This window comes from Trifolium pratense, linkage group LG1, assembly GCF_020283565.1.
Source record: "Trifolium pratense cultivar HEN17-A07 linkage group LG1, ARS_RC_1.1, whole genome shotgun sequence".
In the NCBI taxonomy this organism is placed as follows: Eukaryota; Viridiplantae; Streptophyta; class Magnoliopsida; order Fabales; family Fabaceae; genus Trifolium; species Trifolium pratense.
The window spans coordinates 36,572,247-36,593,345 of record NC_060059.1 but is presented as its reverse complement, the minus strand read 5'-3'; the positions used below and the strand labels follow the sequence as shown (position 1 = coordinate 36,593,345).

Below are 21,099 nucleotides of genomic sequence, written 5' to 3'. Positions count from 1 at the left end.
GTGAAATGCTTGCAAGGCGAGTTCGTCATGATACACAACCACAAACACATAGTCTAATATAGGATGGAACAAAACATTGATGCTAGAAGGAGTGAACAAACGATACATATCCTTTAGCCCCTTAGCCTCAAATGAGAGACAACAGTTTTCGAAACACCTAAAAGTCTCATATCGTCTTAGAATCAAGGAAAAAAGTAATTTATATACAACAATTATACTCCTTAACTAACAGAGATGCCTTGCACAAAAGATAAAATTGTGATAGCTCAAACGCGATCGAAAATGAACAATACCTCACAGTATAGTGCAGTGCAGTTGAGAATGGATCGTAACAATTACAATTCAAGATAAAAATTAATTTTGAAAAAGACAACACTGAGGAATTTTTTAAAGGAAGAATAAGGCTGTAGTACTTACTGTACAACTGCTTCAAAAAATAAAAATAAAATAAGGCTGTACAAACAAGTAAATATTTGGGGGCAAAATAGTAATTCCATCTCTTTTCCCGTAATTAACTACCAAAACCAAAACCAAAACCTTCATTCTTCTCTTTTCTCTTCAACATGGATCCACCGAACAAAAAACCTCTCGAAATCCACCTAGTCACCACCACCGACTCACCCGAGTTCAATCACCTAACTCGTTCATTAACTCAAACCTCCCTCGTCGGACTCGACGCCGAGTGGAAACCCGTCCGAACTCACCAAACCTCATTCCCCACCGTTTCACTACTCCAAATCGCGTGCCAACTTGGTGACGACTCGGTCGTTTTCCTTCTCGACCTTCTCTCCCTTCCTCTCTCTTCACTATGGGAGTCGCTCAAAGAAATGCTTGTTTCTCCAGATATTTTGAAGCTAGGTTTCAGATTCAAGCAAGATTTGGTTTACTTGTCTTCCACTTTTTGTTCTCAGGGATGCAATCCCGGTTTTGATAAGGTCAGAATTAAATTCAATTAAATTCAATTCGATTCAATTCGATTTGGTTTTTGATTTGTTTGTGATGATTTGTGGATAGGTTGAACCGTATTTGGATATTACGAGTGTGTACAATCATATGCAGTATAAGAAAAATGGAAGGAATGTTTCGAAGCAAAATAAGAGTTTGTCAACTATATGTGGAGAAATGTTGGGGATTTCATTATCTAAGGTTTGTTTGTTTAACTAGCTACTTAATTTTTCAATATGTGTATACTTTGTTTCTATATTTGTGATTAATCTAGATGAATCATTGTATGAAATTATCTGTTGTTGTTAATCAAATGAGTTCTCTATTACCATTTGGGGAATTTTTAAAAAATAATAATTTTTTTTATGTTGTGTACCAACAATGGATTGGTCCAAGTGGTAAGGGACGCGAGCTCGTTAAGCTAGTGGTAAAGGGTTCGACCCCTGACTTAGGTGTATGGAAAAAATTCCGTTGGGGGGAGAACCCATTTTGTGTGCCCATAGATTTCTCTACGGAGATTAATCACCACTAGACAACAGTGGAAACTTCTTGTTGTCGTCAATGTATCAATATAAGAGCATATATGTTACCAATATGTGGACTGGTTTAAATTCTATGAGAACTTAATCTTTTGGAGGATGTCTTCGGTTAGACCTTAGAAGTGATAGGTCCATCATAAAATATGCTTTTAAATTGTCATTTATATGCTTTATAATAATAAAAACATGTTATGTCATATTCGCATGCAGGATTATATCAATCAGAATGTCTTAGCTTTGCAAAGTGATTTTGAAAATATTTGTTTGATCATGAACCAGATTTTGAAAATATTTTTGTGTTTAAAAAAGGAATAACAGGATTGAGCTGAATATAACAGAAATATTAGGGCTGTTTATATCATTGTATGCTAATACTTAAAAACTGCATGTCTATAATAGGACATAAAGGGGAACCTCTTATACGCTGAAGGATGTGTTTTGCTCCCTTGAAATTTCAGGTTCCAAAGACACAGCCAATTGGCATTTTCAGTTGCTATAAGGTGTTAACTGAATTTGTATTTGCTTTAGGAGCTCCAATGTAGTGATTGGTCACAACGTCCTCTTACAGAAGAGCAGATAACATATGCAGCTATGGATGCTCATTGCTTGCTCGGAATATTTAAGGTCTTTCAGGCAAAGGTTGCCAAAGAAGGTTTTTACTTAAAGTTTCATACCACAATCTATGGACAAACTATAAACCTCTCATTGTGTTATATTTGTTTTCAACATTTTGAATTTTGTTGCATTGCTTGATCAGATTTTTTCCCTCTAGTTTAAAAAAGTTGTTGCTATACTGTATACTGAGTTTCGGTCGCAACATTTCCAGCATTCTATTATACAAGTTGGATCAATTTAATTTTAACTGGTCACCGATCATAAACCCCTCAGAAGGTATATGCCAATATGGCACTGGGAAAAGACGACAATGGCAACTTACTATGATGCAGAAAAGACAGTGCATAGTTAATTTTTTATAACTGGAACTTAAGTGTTTTGCTACATGACAATCCACTTATGTTCCATGTCTAAAAAAAGTGGCTATTTGCCAATTTTAGCCTTATTTCATCATAACAGCAAGTTAACACTTTCTTGGTTCGAACAAAATACAATTTCCCATGGTTCATGCAAAATACAGTTTCCTAAATCCATGTGTTGTTTACCCTATTTATCTAATTGAACCTCCTCTAACTGATTAATTACCCAAGTGTTCAAAGTACTGTAGCATCCTTGGAATTTTCCATTTGTGGCTGTCTTGATTTGTCATTAACCTTTTTGAAGTTTGTATATTTGAAAGGAATAAAAACTGTTGTTAAAATAAAATGGTGGAGAAATACCCATAAGAAAAAATATAAATTGATTTCTTGCAAGATAGTTTGCCAACTATACATCTTAGTATTTGCATCACTTGTAATGATAATGTATTCAAAATGTCGATCAATCTTCATAATATGATTTAACTCGTATGTAGTTCTATTAAATCCCTCAACTCCATTCAGCTGTTTTCATTGTTCAGCTTTCATCCTCAACATTTCACACTTGAATGTTAGCATGCATGTGTATAATCTTACTTTCTGATCGCAGTGGATATTCATTCATTCCCTATCTATATTGTTTCAAATTAAAAATTGATATTTTCTCCATCCATTCACTTGGGATGTATACATGGAATTTTTCGGTAATTGGATTTTATTAATTTCTTAACTGCAGGAGAGTTGGTTCTCAAGACCAATGAATTGTCCATTCCTAGTGCAAATCTTGGGTTGAAAGAGCTCTTCAGGAAGCACGATATGAATGATAAAGTTCTTAGTACACAATTTTGTGAAGCTTTAGCAATTGTGCAAGCCACTACCTGTTCTGATGTTGTTCAGGTGATACCTTCAGCAGGGGGAGTGATTAAAAAGTCATCATGTTCGGTTTCTAACCCAATGGATGCGTTTTTGTTGAAAATTGTCAAAAAACATGGTGATAGGATTTTGCTAAAGGAATCGGACAGAGAGCCCAAGACCTCAAAAAAGAAACGAAAGAAGCAGTTGCCAATTAATGGGATTCCTAGAGAAAAAAATTTAGAGAACTTTGATGAGTGGCAAGGTACCGCACCTTGGGATCCATTAGTTGGGGGAGATGGATATCCAAAGTTCCTCTGCGATGTTATGGTAACCATCTCAATTTAATTATGAAAATATGGTGTCCCCTTCAATTTTTATGAACATGTGATTTACCCTTTCAGTAATATTTAGAGGTTAAGCAGCAGGTTTATAGCAGATATAGTTAAATTCCAATCACTCTTTAGCACATAATATATGAGGCCATTTTTAATTTTTTATTATTATCAGTGTCGATATTTTGACTTCTGTTTTTTATGAATATTTATTGAAATGTGTAATCCAAAAAGAAAAGGATTTTATTGTAATGAATGATTTGAATAGTTGTGGATATATAAAATTAAAACGTGAGCATGAATTGGGTAAGGAATTTACTCAGGTTGAAGGCTTGGCAAAACATTTACGTTGTGTTGGGATAGATGCTGCAGTTCCCAATTCAAAGAAGCCTGAACCAAGGTAATAGAGTGTACTTCTGTTCTTATTATTTTCTAATCGTTTATTCTTGTATAAGTATCATTATTATTTGTGTGGCAGCTGATTTTATTATATTTTTTTTTCCTGTCGGTTGAAATTATTTTCATCATTTCAGGGAGTTAATAACGCAAGCACAAAAAGAGAAAAGGGTGCTTTTAACACGGGATGCAAAATTGCTAAGACATGACTATCAAATATATAAAGTGAAGAGTCTTCTAAAAAATGAACAGCTACTTGAGGTATGGTTGCTTTAGTTATCTACCTAGAAATTAGATAGATTGTAAGATATTTGGACCAAAAAGAAATTGTTAATATATACATATCTATGAAAGTAAAGTTAAATAGTATAACATATCTATCTAACTATCTTTGATAATTAATCAATCCGCCCACGAGTATTGCTCAAATATGTCAAAATACACTACCGGAAGCGTGCTTCGGCCTTCGGGTAACAAGGGGGCAAATTCAGAAATTATCTCTATCTTTTAAGGAACTCTTGTCTAGTAGGTTTAGAATGTGAACTTTTATGGGTAATGTGAATGTGCTCACTGCTCATAAAGGGCTAGAGTTGAACCCATGGATTTTGAAGTTAAATCCATATTTAACCTGGAATGTTTGTCTTTGCTGAGTTGGGACAGTATATTTCTTAGATTTCAAGTAAAAAAGTTCCATTTCTCCTGTGTTCAATGTTTACATAGTGAATAGAAAAATTGTTAACCATATGTCGCATGAGAAACGATGACATAGTGTCACAAAGCTAAAATTGAGGTGTTTTTCAGATTATTGAAACCTTTCAACTAAATATTAGTGAGGATCAGCTAATGTCAAGATGCACAAAATGCAATGGAAGGTTTATTCAGAAGCCACTATCAACTGAAGAAGCTATTGAAGCTGCAAAGGGTTTCCAAAAAATACCAAATTGCTTATTTAACAAGAACTTAGAGTTTTGGCAGTGTATGGACTGTCACCAACTTTATTGGGAGGTAGTGCTTACAAGTTCAATTTGTTTGCAAGTTGCTATTTTATCATCGCCTTATCATGTATCTTATATAAGTGTTTATGTCATAAGATAAATTCAAATAAGCTTCCTTAATCTAACGGAAACCAATTATTATAGTTGTTTTTCCTTCCAGTAAGCCAATCAAATTCTCCCTTTTCATTTATGGTTGACCTCTTATATGTTTCAAAATTATTTGTTTGACTGCAAAAGAGGAAAAGAGAAAAATAAATTTCTTCTACTCTGATTTATTATTATGGCATTCTAGATTTTCTAACATATGAACATGTTGTGCCCGTCCTATATTCCAGGGAACCCAGTACCATAATGCAGTACAGAAGTTCGTTGATATTTGCAAGTTGAGTGATTAATTTAAACTTCCTTGAGCTTGTGTACTAGTAATGGTGACATTGGATACAGTTTTCTTTGAAGAATAATGTTGTCTGCGGTTGAATGTAATTGTGCAATTGATCTATGCAAAATTAGTTTATACTTTATGCAAGTTGGCTATCACGCCTTCTCGCAACTCTTGTTGTATAATCTACTGATGACTGAACTATTTAATTTCAATGGAAGTGTTTTATACCACAGAAGGAATTCGTAAAAAATGCTACCAAATGTATTCTGTTCGTAGTGTAGAAAATCTGTCTGAATCATAAATGTCATATAAATGCATTTTGGTTAATTTGTTCTCTAATTGGAGAAAATGTCACTTAGCCTAGCCATTGTTAGAGGATTAAATTGACAAATTTCAAAAGGCATTCATGCATCAAATACTTAATTTAGGAGGATTGTAAATGAGGTCGTACTTTTTGACCTCCTTCGTGATAGTTTTGTAAACGGGGTCATACTTTTCGACCTCTTCATTGGCCTCTTTGTCTTCCTCTTTCGCCTCCTCTAGTCCTTTCCTTCTTCTCTTCAAGGCAGCATCAATTGTGTTCGTGGACCGGTCAGGGGCAGCCACCTCCATGACCTTCTCGTTTTCACCAAGACTATGCGAAAGGAAGATGATATGGATTGAACCTAATTACACTTCAAAACCATGGTTCAAATGTGATGATTGTCCAATCATATATAAACTCTCACACCGGGTTCATGATTTCCGATGGAGGACTCTAAGTTGGGTTCATGAAGTCCAACTTGTACATAGAAATCGGTAACAGTCTATAGAAGAAAAGCTGATGCAAAATAGGTGTGACATGGGATTGTTAGATGTCGTCTTTAAGGAGATGGAGAGTGATGGCATATGATTGTATTTGAGCATGTCGTAAATAATGTATTTGAGTTAAGATCCGTTGACACAAGGAGTCAAAGTTTAGTTTGACACCGTATCTCAACCATATATTTTACCGTGTATAAAAACACTTAGTTATTATATTCTTTACTTTGTTTTTCGAAATTACGTTATAGGTTTTTCGAAATAATGTTATAAAAAGTATGCAGTTTTAGAGGAAGCAAACGACATCGATAAGGAAGAAGCAAGCAAGATAGGTCATGCTACATAGCACACAAGGGAATTTGTTAGTATACAAAAAAACAAAATTAAAGAGTAAATTAATAAACGTAAATTTCTACACTTTTTAAGGCATTTATGCACAAATTTTAAGAAGATATTTTCATATTAATATGCGTATTAATAAGTGTCTGGAGCACAAGAATATAATGCTTATTACCTTTAGTATTTGTAGTTAAGATAGTCTAAATAAGATATAGTAGTTTGAGCTACCAAACGAAATATGAGTTTTTGAAGAGCATGACCTAAATACTATTAAGTACTAATGATGTTAACCAAACCAAACACATCACTATAATACCTCCGATAATGACATTGTTAAAATAAAAATCCGACGGTTTGGTTTTGGATAGAAACAGGAAATAATTGTAACATCGTCATCAAGTATGTCGTCGATTGTAGACAACAAAATGTGATGAAATAGTTTTTGCACTTCTTCGAATCACTATAAGGAAATTTTTTTTTTGAACCAATATTATAAGCAAATTTAATTCTAAAAAGACACTAAATATTTTTTAGTAATACATATAATATGTATAGTTATTGGGTGGACATAAATTTATTTTAATAGTATTGTAAATTGTTAGAGGATACTCCATCCGGTCACTATTATAAACAAATTTGATATTTTTGGTACACTGAAAAAATGATGTATCTGACATATAAAATCTAGACCAGAAATATCACTTCTCAATTTACTAAAAAAGTCAATTTACTTTGTTTATAATAGTGACCATAGGGAATAGATATTTTTGTATTTTTACTAGCGATGTACTTTGTAAGTTTGCACAATTGTGTTTTATTTTTATGAATGTATGCAAAAAATATGAAAGAAAGGAGAAAAATATCAAAAGAAATCAGAAATCAAATAAATAATGATGCATGTAGTATTATGAAAAATTAAGGAGAAACTGAATTCTCATATATTTATAGTGTTATACATGTAATAATTGATTGTGAGTATTTTTTATGATTGATATGCGTACATATATTTACTACATGAGAATAAGAGAATTGTGTATAATTTAGTTGGTGATATTCTTAATGATTGATATGTATGATTTCAAGAATCATTTAGGGTGCGTTTGATTTGCCAAAAAACAGGGGACTGGACAGGACAATTTTTGTTGTACTCTGTTTGATTTGAAATTGGTTATGGGACTGGACAAATTAGGTAGCAAGAGACAGGACAAAAACAAGATTTTTTGTCACTCACTAAACCACGGGACAACTTTTTGTCCACAGTACAACTATAAAAAATACGAAAATACCCATTTTATTTTCGAATATAAAAATATTGTCGTCCTATATCTTTTTGGTACATGTTTGTCCTGTCCTGTATTATCTTGTTTTGTCCTGTACTGTTCTGTCCAGTCCTTATTATTTTACGAATCAAACGCATCCTTAACGTGAAAACGAGAAAAAACAAATTGTGTGCTATTTATTTAATATTCAAAAACATAAATAGAAAGTTATGATATATTATTTTTGTTTTCTTCATTTCTTTAATTAAAATTTCATTTCTTTGACGCTAAAAATAAATGAAAATCAGTAGCGTGGCAAAATTAAATCTCGCAGTGCCACCATTTTTTTTTTGGACAAACAACACATTTGGCTGAGTCTATATAAATCCACTTGCCTCATCCCAATGCTCCATCACCATGTAATTGACTAGCAGTGTAAACAAGAGTTGCATAATTTGAAGTAAAAAAAAAAAGAGTTGCATAATAACTTTCAAAATTGAAGGACTAATCCGATACCATAGAATAACTTCAAAAACTGCAGAAATAATTGTCATTTACAGTCTCTTTTTTTTTGGTACATTTCCAGTCTCATATTTATAGCATAAAATACTAAATCCCTCTAACATTCAAGAGAAGAATATAACATCTAGTAAAGTGTAATTTAGCTTACATATTTTCCTTACAAAAGAACCATATGAAATGTTGTAATTAATTTCTTGCACGAGTCTAAACGACTTAGGTCTTCAATTCTGTGGACTGATTTCTGAGGGGACACTAACCTTTCAACAATTCATCCGACTTATTTAACCAAATGTCATAAATATCAGACGCGAAGAGAACAAAGTGGACCTGAAACAAATATATAAATGTAATTAAGTATTCTATAAACTTCAGCTATAGAAAGATAATCTTATTAGGTACAAACCTGGTCAATTCTATAAATCCTTTATAAAAAAATTTGAGTCATCACTCTAGAAAGCAAATTTACCCATGCGGTACTCTCATTTTTATAGTCATGTTTCTTTTTCATTTCGTGACCCTTTTTTGAATTTTTATCTTACACGAAATTATATAAATTTAGCTTTAATAAGTTGTTCAATGAAAGGACATCTTTACTCCCCATAATTTCTTTCATTGAATATTTAGTCAAATTAGGCCTAATGAAATATTTGCAATTCATAGGAAATACGATCATCGATCAATTAAACCAACTTTTGACATTTTCCAAATTGAGCAAATATTTGAAAGTTAAGAAACCCAATGGCAAAATAGCGCTCACGAAAAGTATAAATGGTATGGATTTGACTCCTTTAGAGTGTGTAATGCGTAACAAACTCATGATTTATCAACCTTTGATCTTTGCACTAATGATTAGGATATCTAACTTCTAAAGTTTAAAGGAGCCAAATCCATATTATATACTATTCAAATAGAGAAAATGGAGTAAATGGAATGTAATACTACCTCCTTAAAGTCATTTTGGAACTCTTTGATGGTAGAAATTGCTACAGTAGCAGCTTCATCGTAAGGGTATCTGAAAAATGCAGAGCATTAAACATTTGGGAAGAGAGACTTAGTTATTATAATATCAAATCAAAGGGAAAACTATATTTGCAAGCCTGAAGATAGAATTTGTTAGGTTTGGGAACAAATTGGTCATCAGAATAAAAATCACGTTCACCTAACAACTTAAGCGATAGTCGGTCTCTATGATCAAATGGTCTACAGTTCAACACTTGTAGCTAGCTCTATTCTTCATAATAGCTAAAATTCCACATAAGGTTGAGTAGGCTTGTTCATTGTCCATTGCATCAGGGTGTGTTAGACATAAACAGCATTCATGTTCTTTCATCTAACTTAACACTTTTGATATAATTAGTTCATGACACACAGCATCTTGAATGGTATGCTATTGCATTATAAATTTTTTAACTGTGTTTTCCCCTAATGATTTGAATAGTCAGAGTGGGGTTTTCATTAATCATAAATTATCACCGTCTTTTTGGCAGATCCTTAAATATAATTCTCTCAAAAGGCAAAAAGCAAAACAGAAGCCCAACCGCATGTTATATCTAGGGAAATGTGAAAGAGAATTACATCTCAAGCCATGGGACCAACCTAAAGTTTCACACCAGTATAACCATGTAAATATGTGATCATTATTCATTACCAATGAACAGAACACGGGGAATGAATAGAAGAATTTGTTAGCATGAACTTACCCATAGACACCACATGATATAGCTGGGAATGCTATGTATTGAATGTTGTTCTCTTTTGCGACCCTCAAACTATTTCTGAAAAATCAATTTGATAATACAAAATGTCAGTCCTGTAATAATGACTATGAACCAAAATACAAAATGGAATGAACTTTTAATAGTTCAAAGATGACGAAGGTTGAAGAATAGCTTCTGAATCACAACATTACAAAAAAGCTACCTGTAAGCACTTGCCAGAGATGCAGCAGGATTACTATCAACATCATAGATTGGGCCAACAGTATGAATAACATGAGAAGCAGGCAGCAGGAAACCTCTGCACACCAAACAAGTAAAAGGTCTATATAAGACAAGATTCTGCCGTTCTGCGAAGGCTATGTTCACAAGTTTCAATTTTTATCCTTATGAAGAAAATAACACCAAAACAACTTATATTCAATAAGCTTTCCAAGATGATTATACTTTAAGTGAATTACCTAATTTAGCCCCTGAAATTGTAAAAGAGCTGAAATTAAAAAATTTTATAATTATCCATGAAATTGAAAATCTTTGATAACATTAGTCTCTTCGAGACAATTGGATTAAGCGACACAAAAGGACTAGTGCAATCAAATACTTTCAATTTCAGAGAATACTTTGGAATTTCGTTAATTTTAGGAAACAAGTTGCCTGAACCCCATAGAGACTAATCTGGTGATTCACTTTTCATCGAAGTGCTTATCCAACTGAAAGATAACCATAAAACAAGCGCATCAAAAAAGTTCCTATATGTAAAATTATAAGAACTCACGGTGTGATCCTTGCTTCCCCCGTTGGGCAGCGAACTCCAGGCCTGACTTCTGGTACATTCCGGCATGCTCTAACAAGATCTGGACCAGCTGCCCTATGTATAGCTGAAATCACCATAAAAGGCCATCACTCAACGATCATTTTTACTACCCCATATAACTATATAACACCATATACTGATATACTATTTATAAATTTTTCTACTTAAAATTAAATTAAGAACTAATGAGTAGAACTGTATCAACTTAATTTCACACATTATCAATATTCCAAAATGATCTCTGAGATAAAAAAACATAAATTGAGTTCGTTCTTCCATTGGTAATTGTAGAATGATGCATTTGATAGCAAGTTTTGAAATGTTAATGACGTGGGAACCTATGAAGCACAAACACATACACATACACCAAACACGACATGGACACTGAGAAACGACACAGATAATAATTTGAGAAAATAAAATAGTTTAATGTAGTCACATGTATCGGTGTCTGACACATGCGCTCTTCTGACACCGACACATATGACTAAATTGACTATTAACTCAAAAAAATTTCAATTATATATAGAAATTAGAAATGATTTACCTCCATCTGCACCACCACCTCCAAGCATTCTCTCATTTGCAGGATTTACCTGCATGTGTTCACATTCATATACAGTTATACATATAAATTTATAAAATTCTAGATTTTTTCTATATAAATTGTAAGAAAAATATCAAACAGTAGAGCAAATTTTACATACGATTGCATCGGTGGAACCATCAATGGACCATTTCGTGATATCTCCTTTCTGAATGATCAAAGCATTCGATGAAGATAACGGGAAACGAACAGCACCGCCGCTACCGTTACTGGAAACCCTAGCTGAAGTATTCATTCCTGATGGACGGAAACTTCTTCTTAGGTTAACGGCGTTTGAACGCGAAGTGAATTTCAGTGTATTTAGCAGAAAACGAGAACTTGAGAAAATGGTTGCCATCATCGTCGTCGCTGAAAGGGAAAGTTTACGTTACGGTGTGGTCACAGTCTTACGTGGAAAGATCTGAGTCGTTCAATTGATTAATCAATTTTTTGAGAACCCAAATATAAATGACGTGGCATTAATTTTTTGACTTTGGGAACTAGTTGCAAATTGCAATGCTAAGAAAAAATAAAAAATTGTTGTTCTTCCTCTCGTCTCCGATCGGAAAACAGAAACGCGCGATGGGGAGGAATCGATTTGATGCGTTTGTCTCCGTTTTTGTTACGGTGCACCCGCACGAATCCTCTGCTCTTCTTCATTCATTCTTCTGTTTCTTCTTTGTGAGTTTCTCATCTCAATGTTACTTTCACAATGTTCTTCTTCTTCCGTTTAATTATTAATTAATTTTTCGATTTTTTTTTTGCTGTTGCAGATTTTGAGTGCGTATTTTGTAGTTTTACCTTTGCGTGATGAAGGTGCAATTTCATTGGGACTATCGAATCTACCTGGTTTATTTATAGGTTCATTGTTGCTCACTGTCGTTGCTGCACCGTTTTCATCACTCGTCTTCTCTCTCCCTAATCTCTCTAAAAACAAGGTTGAGTTTTATTTTATCACAATTTTTTATTTTTTCTTCAATTCAATTTTCATCATTCATATTCATATAAGAACACCGGACGCTAACACGTAGACACGGATAATAATTTGAGAATTTGAAGTGAATAGTGACTGAATGTAATTATATATTTATTATATGTATCAGTATCGGACACCGATATGTGTCAAATAGCTACATGTTTCGGATATGACATGACACAAGGGAGATACTAGACATGTCTTCAATTTGAAGTGTCTAGTACATACTCCGGTCCTTTTTTATAAGAAACAATTATCTGGTATACATCAGTTATTCAATGGACTTAAAAAGGTCAACTGTTTCTTATAAAAATGGTCGGAGTAGTATCATATGAAACTAGTATGTACAATGCAAGGTTCTTAAACACTCTTAGCTAGGGATCAAATGCTAAATTCTTATGAATTTAGGGGAGTTACTTTTGGACCTAAAAGATACTTCAAATTAGTTAGAGATTTAAACTATCTTGTAGTTACTCGACTAGACATCTCATTTATAGTCAGAGTGCTAAGTCAATTCCTTAATTCACTTTGCGGAGACATCGATGTACAATCATATACATCATAAGAGTTGGTAAAGGAGCTCCAGGGAAAGACCATATCTATGAAAATAATGGTCACACTTGGTATTTGACGGGTTCCATAAAATGTCCATTTTTATGTACTTTGTATTTGTTGCAGACAATTTAAAAACATCAAGAAATAAGAATCAAAATGCGGTTGCATGTTCAAGGGCTGAAAGCCTTGAACAAAATACCAGGCTTTTCAAAAAGCAACCATTTGGATGTAATATTTTGGGATTTGAATCATTGTAATAATATATTGTTTTAATAAGAGAAAATCAAATTATGTTAAGATGCATTCATATTTAACTATTTAGTCAGTTTTGTCATGAAAAATGAATTTGAAAATGATATATAATGGTTATTAGTTGATGTTTACTTGCATGTCATACTGTAATAAAGCCTTTTGAAATTCCAGGCTTTGGTTTTCATACACAGGTTCTTCAGTGTATCACTCATAGTGTTCTTTATTTTATGGCACTACTCATCAGCTGGATCTTCGACCTCCAATTTGATTGTAAGACAATAATATAACTGGAAGTTTTTTGTTGCAGTCTTGATATTCTGCTCAGTATATCATTTGTGTTAAGATCGTGTTAAAATGGGTTTTCTGTTCCTACACCTAGGGGTCCACGGCTTTGACCTCAAAAGAAGGGAAACTTAGTGATCAAGGTAGTCTTGCATCGTCATCTGGCTGGGATAACCATGGATGGTTTTATATCTCTGTCCGTATAGGATTGTTTCTTTGGGTATGGCTTATAATGGTTTTGTTCTTCTCCACTTTTCATTCTCCTGCTAGCTTGCTTCCAAAGATACTTTTGTGATATATTTATATTTTTCTTTTTTGTGCCAAGGTTGCTTTGCTTAATCTAATTACAATTTCTTCAACTTGGGCAAGGGTAATTGACGTAATGGACAATGAGGTTTGTTTATTGATACATAATTTTTGTTTTGATTTTGGTTGTCTGGGACCAACTTAACATTCTTTGGGTTCAGTCAGGTTCAAGATTATTTGGGTTTATTGGTGCTGGTGCCACCCTTGGACAACTTTGTGGATCATTGTTTGCCACAGGAATGGCTTTTGTTGGTCCATGTAAGTTTGCACATCCTTATATCATCCTTTCTTGCTTGGTTTCACTTTGTTTAACATTGGAATCGTTTCTTTTGCAGTCTTACTTCTGTTTGCTGCTTTGTTGATGGAACTTGCGGCTCAGACATCAAGAGGGATAAATTGTGATACATCTCATGTTGAAGAAGAATTGTCTCCCATTAGGTTATTCCCATATTTTTTATCTTCATAGTTATATGAAAGAAAATTGAGATGCATTAGAGATGGTACGTAACTCATTTTTCATTCAGAGGCAAAATTTAACCATTAAGGAAAACTTAACGCATGTAGAACTAGGCGTCACATCTTACATATCTAACTATCCCAGACTACAAGTTTCAACTAACTGATTGGGTAACTACTTGGGTGGATTTATTTAGGCGAACTCTAATTCAAGTTAATAGCAGCAGATCGTAATAAAAACAACTAAGCCTTTTTCCACCAAGTGTGGTTAGCTGATTCTGAACATGGGATTGAAAACAGAGCATTATTGATAAAATCTCTGCAAATTTATTAACAGGATACAGGCTCTAAGATAAAGCGATTGAAACAAAGATGGTAATAAAGAAGTGTTCTCTCACACCAGGACATTTCAGTGTCTTGTCTGTCCCTCTCTTTCACTCCTCACAAATCACACCTATCTCCTCCTAACTAACTACCTCCAGCCCCTTTTATTTCTCATTACATGTGGCCATCTTGACCGTCTATTAGACAATTACTACTCACTATTAGTGGCAGCCTTGCGTATCAATCCCTACTATGGATTGATATGCAAGGCTATTGAGATTGAGATAGTTAATTATGGACATCATGGACTGCATGCATCTCATTTAACAGTTTGTTTGTTAAAAAATATCAGAAAATGTATTGTGCAACACAATAGGAGGGATATTATCATAATTATTTGTTTATTTATTTTGAATTTAGAGAATCTGATTCCAACCACAAGAATGTAGCTGGTGAGATTGATAGGACTGAACCCACTCCAATAGGTTCCCCAAAGTCATCCACTTCTTTAGTGAAGCATAAAGTTTGGCCCATACTGGAAGGACTCTGGCTTATACTGTCATCAACTTACCTGTTGCATATATCATTGTTCATCTGGCTGAGCGCAGTTGTCTCTTCATTCTTCTATTTCCAGGTTAGGTAATCTTCTGTCCTGCAATACATCTTTGGTTTTCATTATCCGCATTTCTGTTCTTAGAAAATAATATAGCATATAGAAAATTATGTATTTACATAAAGCTCTATTGCTTCCTCAAAATCTGCTGTCATATTGCTCTTCCTATGATTCCCAGTCTAATCCAGATTACTTTTTATTGTTGATTGGAATCTCCCCGTGATTTTCTTTTTGATTCCATCCTGTCCTGCACAACATAATTCTGCTTATGATCTGTGTATACATAGGCCACTACTAGTACATACTGAATTAATGAATAGCAATTATGATTCACGGTTTCATTTCCTTTTCAGTATTCAAAGTTTTGTTTTAGTGGGGTTCATGTTTCAGAAGTGTAGAGGGGCTAAAAACCTTTTATTGCACTTGTACTTGTGTTTTAGTTTTTAATTTTCAATGTTTTCCACTAGAGTGGGCTGTCTGGCCATTTACCTCTGGATTTGCTTCTATTTTGCTGTTTTTGCTATGTTTTGTGGCTAGTTGCTGTGGGTTGTAATCAATTGGTCTTATTCCTGTATTGATTGCTTGGTTTGATGGTTAGGCTAGGATAGGCAGTGTTTAGTTCGGTTTACCATTTGGCCTGGTTTATTGCTTGGTTTGATGGTTAGGCTAGGATAGTCAATTAGCCCTTTGATTACATCCTTTGATTTATTGGGATCAAGCTATAAATAGGAATATTCTCTGTTTGTCTTTGGATGATTAATCTCTGAAGTGGTCTTCATTACCATTCTATGTGTGTTAAGATGACTTTTTGAACCTGTATACATCTCTAAAGGGTATTTCTTCTGAAGTTTTCCAATCTGATTGCAGAAGGTGAGTGTTATTGCCAGCACAGTTACTAGCTCTATTGGTAGGAGAAAACTATTTGCCGAGATAAATAGCTTTATTGCTGTTTTTATTCTTATTGGACAACTATCCTTAACGGTAAGCGTTTCAAAAAATTACTTTTTCTGCTTGGAATTGAACATTATTTTAGAGTTGTGTTTGGACCTTAGATACACTTGAAAAAGTTAAAAAATTTGATACTGGTTTGAATTTGCTTTTGTACTCATCAGATTGTGCTAACATGATTTATAGGAACTAAAGTGTACCAAGAGTTTTGGGTGAATAGACTACTACAATAAGTACACAATTTGATAATTGGCTTTTATTTTGCGTAAATGGACTGCTATAATAAGGATGTAAATTGATAATTGGATTTTTGCGTAAATGGACTGCTCCCCAAACCCTTTTTTATTTCAAATGCTACATTACTCATTTCCAGCAAGTAAAGTAATATTCTCAATCTCAGCAATAATAGTAATTAAATATATCCTTGTGGTAGTTTTTCTTATTTGTTGTTAGTATTGTAGTTGCATAATTCCAATGTAATCACTTCATCTCTTCGTTAATTTTTATTTATCTAGTGCAGGGGCGCATTCTTACTGTTGCTGGGGTGACTACAGCTATATGCTCAGCTCCTTTCGTTGGCTTCTTAAATTTAGCCGCTCTAGCTGTTTGGCCAGATTGGATGGTGGTGGCTATTTGTGAGACAATGAGAAAGGTTGTCCTCTACGACTTGCAAACATTTCTTACTTCTTCAATTTCTTGCTTCTTCAATAGAAATATACAATAATTAAAAATGCTTCATATTAGAAATATGTAATATCAATAATGTATATAGATATTTGCTTCTTTAGATACTTCTTCCCCTTTATAGATATTTTTTGCATAGAGATATGATATGATAAAACATTATGGCGCCGTTTGATCTGTGTAGCTGACCCCACTTAGTGGGATAAGGCTTGGTTGTTGCTATTCCCTTTTATAGATATTTGTTCAATTCTTTGTTATTTGAGCTCTCTCGTCGATGTGATCCCTCTATTTTGCCTCAGCTGTCCTTTCAGTTTGGGGCTTCAGCTCCTGTGATCACTGGCCCATCGTGAGTAGTCGTCTAGTGTCAGAGGCGACACTTCAACCCATCTCAAAACCCGCCAACTGGCTTCCCCTTCATGTATTGTTGCCAGAAGGTTCACAGACTGCTTTCCTGTCACTACCAGACCTCGCCGCTGGTGTCAACTTGGTTGTCAGCACTCCCTGGTTCTGCTTTGCCTCAGTTTGATTGTTACAGCCTGCAGGTGTTTGCCTGGATGTATTGTTACCTAATTGGTCTGTTTCGGGTCTGCTTGGGAGTTTAGGTGCGGAGGAGGAAAGGGCTTTAAGGGGTTCATTTTTCATGATACAAAACCTCGTAAATTGGGGAAACTCAAAAATTGTATTGGAGGAGGATTTTGGAGGGTTTTATGGATTCTTCAAATTTAATCTATGTTGTATAATATTCTCAAAATAAAAAATATATTAATCATAAGCATTCCTACAAAAACACTCAAAATATGTGGAAGATTTCTCTATTTTTCCCTCTGCTCCACTCCCACTCAAGCCCTCCCCTCCAAACTCACAAACAAAGCCTTATGGTTTGGTTTAGCTTCTCTGGTTTTCTGTTTTTCAGACTTGTGTTTACTTTCTCATGGATGAATATCCCAAGACTGGATTTTTTTTTTTGGCACAAGGCTGCAATGTATAGACTAAGGATCGTAAATTCTAGTAATGGCTATACAAAAATTAAATAAAATCTGTACAAATAATTCCCCATAATATAACAGCTGGTTACTCCAATGGTTGAATCCTCAGAAAGGAATTTGATTTTCTTTACTGTTTTGGGTTTTCTTACCATCACCACCAAAGAGTTGAATGGAAAGAACGGCTTTGATCAAGGTACTGTTGAACTTTGGTTCTGAGGCCAGGGTCTTTTTGAGTATCTCGGATAAGTTATATTTGTAATAAGCTTGATCTATACGCCTTAACTTGAAGGGAAATATAAAAAAAGAGCATATTACTATACAGGTTTGTTGTATGATATATAGTAATGATTTAGGAATTTGTATTTTTAGTTATAAATATTGTGTTCTTGCATTCATTTTTCAGAATATGTTTCTCTTTCCTGGCTTTTAGAGGTGGGAATAGGCTAGGCCGAGCTAGGCTTTGCCAAGCCTGAGCCTGGCCTGTCAAAAAATCGAAGGTCTGAGCCTGGCCTGTGGCCTATCATAGGCTTAAATTCTAGGCCTGAGCCTGGCCTTTTGAAAGTCTGATGTGGCCTGTTAGCCTGTTTAAAAGCCTATTTCATATGAACATATTTAAATAAATAATTATATTTATTTTGAAATATACTTATGAACTAATAAAATAATGTTCCATTTGATATTTTAGAGAATTTGACTATATATGTCATCATATTTCAATTCTAGTTTATAATAATACATTTATATATGTTAAAAACTAATGTAGATTAATAAACTTAAATTACTTAAAAAGTTAATAGATTTATAATTTAATCAAAGTATAAATTTTAATATATAAATAATAATCGTAATAAAAATATTATTCATGTTAACTTAAATAGGCCGGCCTAGTAGGCCTCAAAGGCTTTTTTAATGGCCTGCGGCCTGGCCTTTTTAGCTAAATAGGCTTATAAAAAAGCATTGGCCTGCTCTATTTAAAGAAATAGGCTGGCCTGGCCTGAGCCTATGTAGGCTAGGCCTTAAGGCCATGTAGGCCGGCCTGGCCTGTTCCCACCTCTACTGGCTTTGAACAGTTTTCTGATCAATTATCTTCATCTTTTGAAGATATTAATAACTCTAACCCTGTGTATTATAAAACAGCACGTTGTTGATTAAATTAACTATTGTTTATATTTTGTGTGTATTCATATTCATGTTCTAAAATGTTGCAGGTTGTTACATATGTCGTTACAAGGCCTGGAAGAGAACTTCTATTTGTTGTTGTTTCAGAGGATGAAAAGTATAAAGCTAAAGTATGACCATCATTTTCTTTGTGCTTTCTTTCCGTACTAAAGGTTAAATGTAGTAGTGGTTGTAGATCTTGGGAATGTAGAAGCATATAGATCCTTTTCCAAATGACAATTTAGTTCCTTAAAGTAAAGAACATTAGTTAATTTAGTCCCGTTTCCGAATTTGCCAACACAATTTAAAAGTTGTATGTTTGTCTTGATGAGGCAAGAAAGTACTACTCAAGGCAAAGTTCTTTCATTGTCTTGACAGAGGTATTTTGGTGAAGATACTAAATTGACTGATGTTTTATAATTTTAAGAGACTAAATTTCTATTTTGCAAATTTAAGGGACTAAATTGTTTGACTCTCACAACTTAGATGATTAAAATGTGAGTTACTCTTACAGCCGTGTCCCGTTTTCATTTTGGAGCCAACCAAGGACTTAACTGCCATAACATTTTAATATGCTATATTTTTAGCGAATTTCCTCATAAGTACATTAAACGAACATACATGCTGATGCAGATATGCATAGATGTGCTGGTTCAAAGACTTGGAGATGCTGCAGCAGCTGGAATATATAAAATGCTTTTTGGCACCCAAAACGGCAGTCCATCAACTTCTGCCCTTTATGGCCTTCCCGTACGTGTGAACTTATTCTATCCATCTCCCTCTCAAATAGCAGTGTTGGTTAATAAAAGAAAAGAAGTGTAGAAAAAAAAGAAATGGATTGTTAGTATATCATCAAAAACTAGTATAATTATTAGCTCACATAGTCATAGTTATTCCTCATTATTTTGACTTTCCTGGTACATTGATGCTTTAGACTGATAATATTTTTCCACACTTTTTTTAATACATTGTATGTTCAATGCTAACGGTATGCATCTTTTTATTGCTTCATACCAGGTTTGTCTGTTGTGGATAGTCACAGCATTCTTTTTGGGTCGTAGGCAAGCGCAACTTTCAAAAGAAAATTTGAAATAAAGTGTACATTGAGTGAATTATAATACGTGATAGTTCAAATGACAAATGCATGAGGAGGAGTGTGTTTGGAGAAAGTCGAGCTTCTGAGATAAAAGCTAACAAACATGTATGTTCTCCCAATTTTTTCAAGCATTCCTTCTGTGCCGGGTAATTGGAGGAATTTTGATGTAAAGTTATACACCATGTAATAACATAAATTAATATATGATGCTGGATTATTTTAAATATTGTTCAAGAAATTTTGAGAGTATAGTTTGGTGATAATGAATTAATGTTCAGGCCTGTATTTAAGTATAGAGCTGTTATTTTGACTCAAAATTGGACAACTAATTCAACAACAATTGCATTCCTCCAGTCTACGTTGGCCATGAAACCACCTCCAATCTTTTCATCTCTTTGCGGTCAACTACCACTTCTATTTTTAGATTTTCAATGAAGAAGTTTATGTTGCACCACCACCACCACTTTCACGACCATTTTCCGGCAACCATAGGTTGTCATCGACGAAACCGAGTTGAGATACATAACCCCATAATATCTGCGACAAAACCCCTAAATTTATTTCATGGATGAAGCATCTTTACTGATGACCACCATCTCTGTCGTGGATTAAGATTTGGTCACCACCAAACTGTACGATGAGTTTGTTGTTATGCTGGTGTGAGTGGTTTCTGATTTCCAGCTTAATCATTATGATTTTTTTTAGAAAACCATCACCATTATGCACATGATAAGTTCTCCCCCTCTCTGCTTAATTTTTTCCACACGCATGAACCAAAGATAACAGAGTTTCAAATTCCTTTGAACCAAAGTGTCAAATCCCTCATCACATTCCTGTGAACAAAAGTTTCAAATCCCTCATCACTCGGAGCAATTTTGGTATTTTTTTTTTTTACCACCAGTTTAATCTGGTTCGGGGGTCAGTTCTAGCATCAAGTGATTCCAGCTCCCTCCCGATCGCAGTTTTGGGGATCGAACCGTGGTCCTCCCTAATAAGTTCAGCGTAAATCACC

General features: G+C 34.1%; 3 protein-coding genes and 1 pseudogene across 3 annotated transcripts; 2 read left to right on the top strand and 2 right to left on the bottom strand.

The window, feature by feature from the left end:
• The window catches only part of LOC123902918, a 100,539-nt pseudogene that overhangs the window by 10,614 nt on the left and 68,826 nt on the right, over positions 1–21,099 (bottom strand).
• Positions 532–5,754, top strand: LOC123902916 (exonuclease mut-7 homolog). The gene is made up of 8 exons (XM_045952751.1): positions 532–935; positions 1,015–1,146; positions 2,013–2,136; positions 3,192–3,637; positions 3,966–4,042; positions 4,176–4,299; positions 4,840–5,043; positions 5,369–5,754. The coding sequence occupies exons 1-8, from the start codon at positions 564–566 to the stop codon at positions 5,426–5,428; spliced, it is 1,539 nt and encodes a 512-aa protein (XP_045808707.1). The 5' UTR covers positions 532–563; the 3' UTR covers positions 5,429–5,754.
• Positions 8,311–11,855, bottom strand: LOC123902921 (macro domain-containing protein VPA0103). The gene is made up of 7 exons (XM_045952757.1): positions 11,573–11,855; positions 11,413–11,461; positions 10,827–10,929; positions 10,257–10,352; positions 10,037–10,111; positions 9,279–9,348; positions 8,311–8,663 (listed from the first exon to the last, which is right to left on the bottom strand). The coding sequence occupies exons 1-7, from the start codon at positions 11,810–11,812 to the stop codon at positions 8,589–8,591; spliced, it is 708 nt and encodes a 235-aa protein (XP_045808713.1). The 5' UTR covers positions 11,813–11,855; the 3' UTR covers positions 8,311–8,588.
• On the top strand, positions 11,945–20,404 carry LOC123902917. Its single transcript, XM_045952752.1, has 13 exons — positions 11,945–12,132; positions 12,225–12,389; positions 13,406–13,504; positions 13,614–13,736; positions 13,842–13,910; positions 13,984–14,080; positions 14,158–14,260; positions 15,023–15,236; positions 16,083–16,196; positions 16,684–16,815; positions 19,042–19,122; positions 19,625–19,741; positions 20,009–20,404. Exons 1-13 carry the CDS (start codon positions 11,968–11,970, stop codon positions 20,084–20,086), a joined length of 1,557 nt encoding a protein of 518 aa, XP_045808708.1. The 5' UTR covers positions 11,945–11,967; the 3' UTR covers positions 20,087–20,404.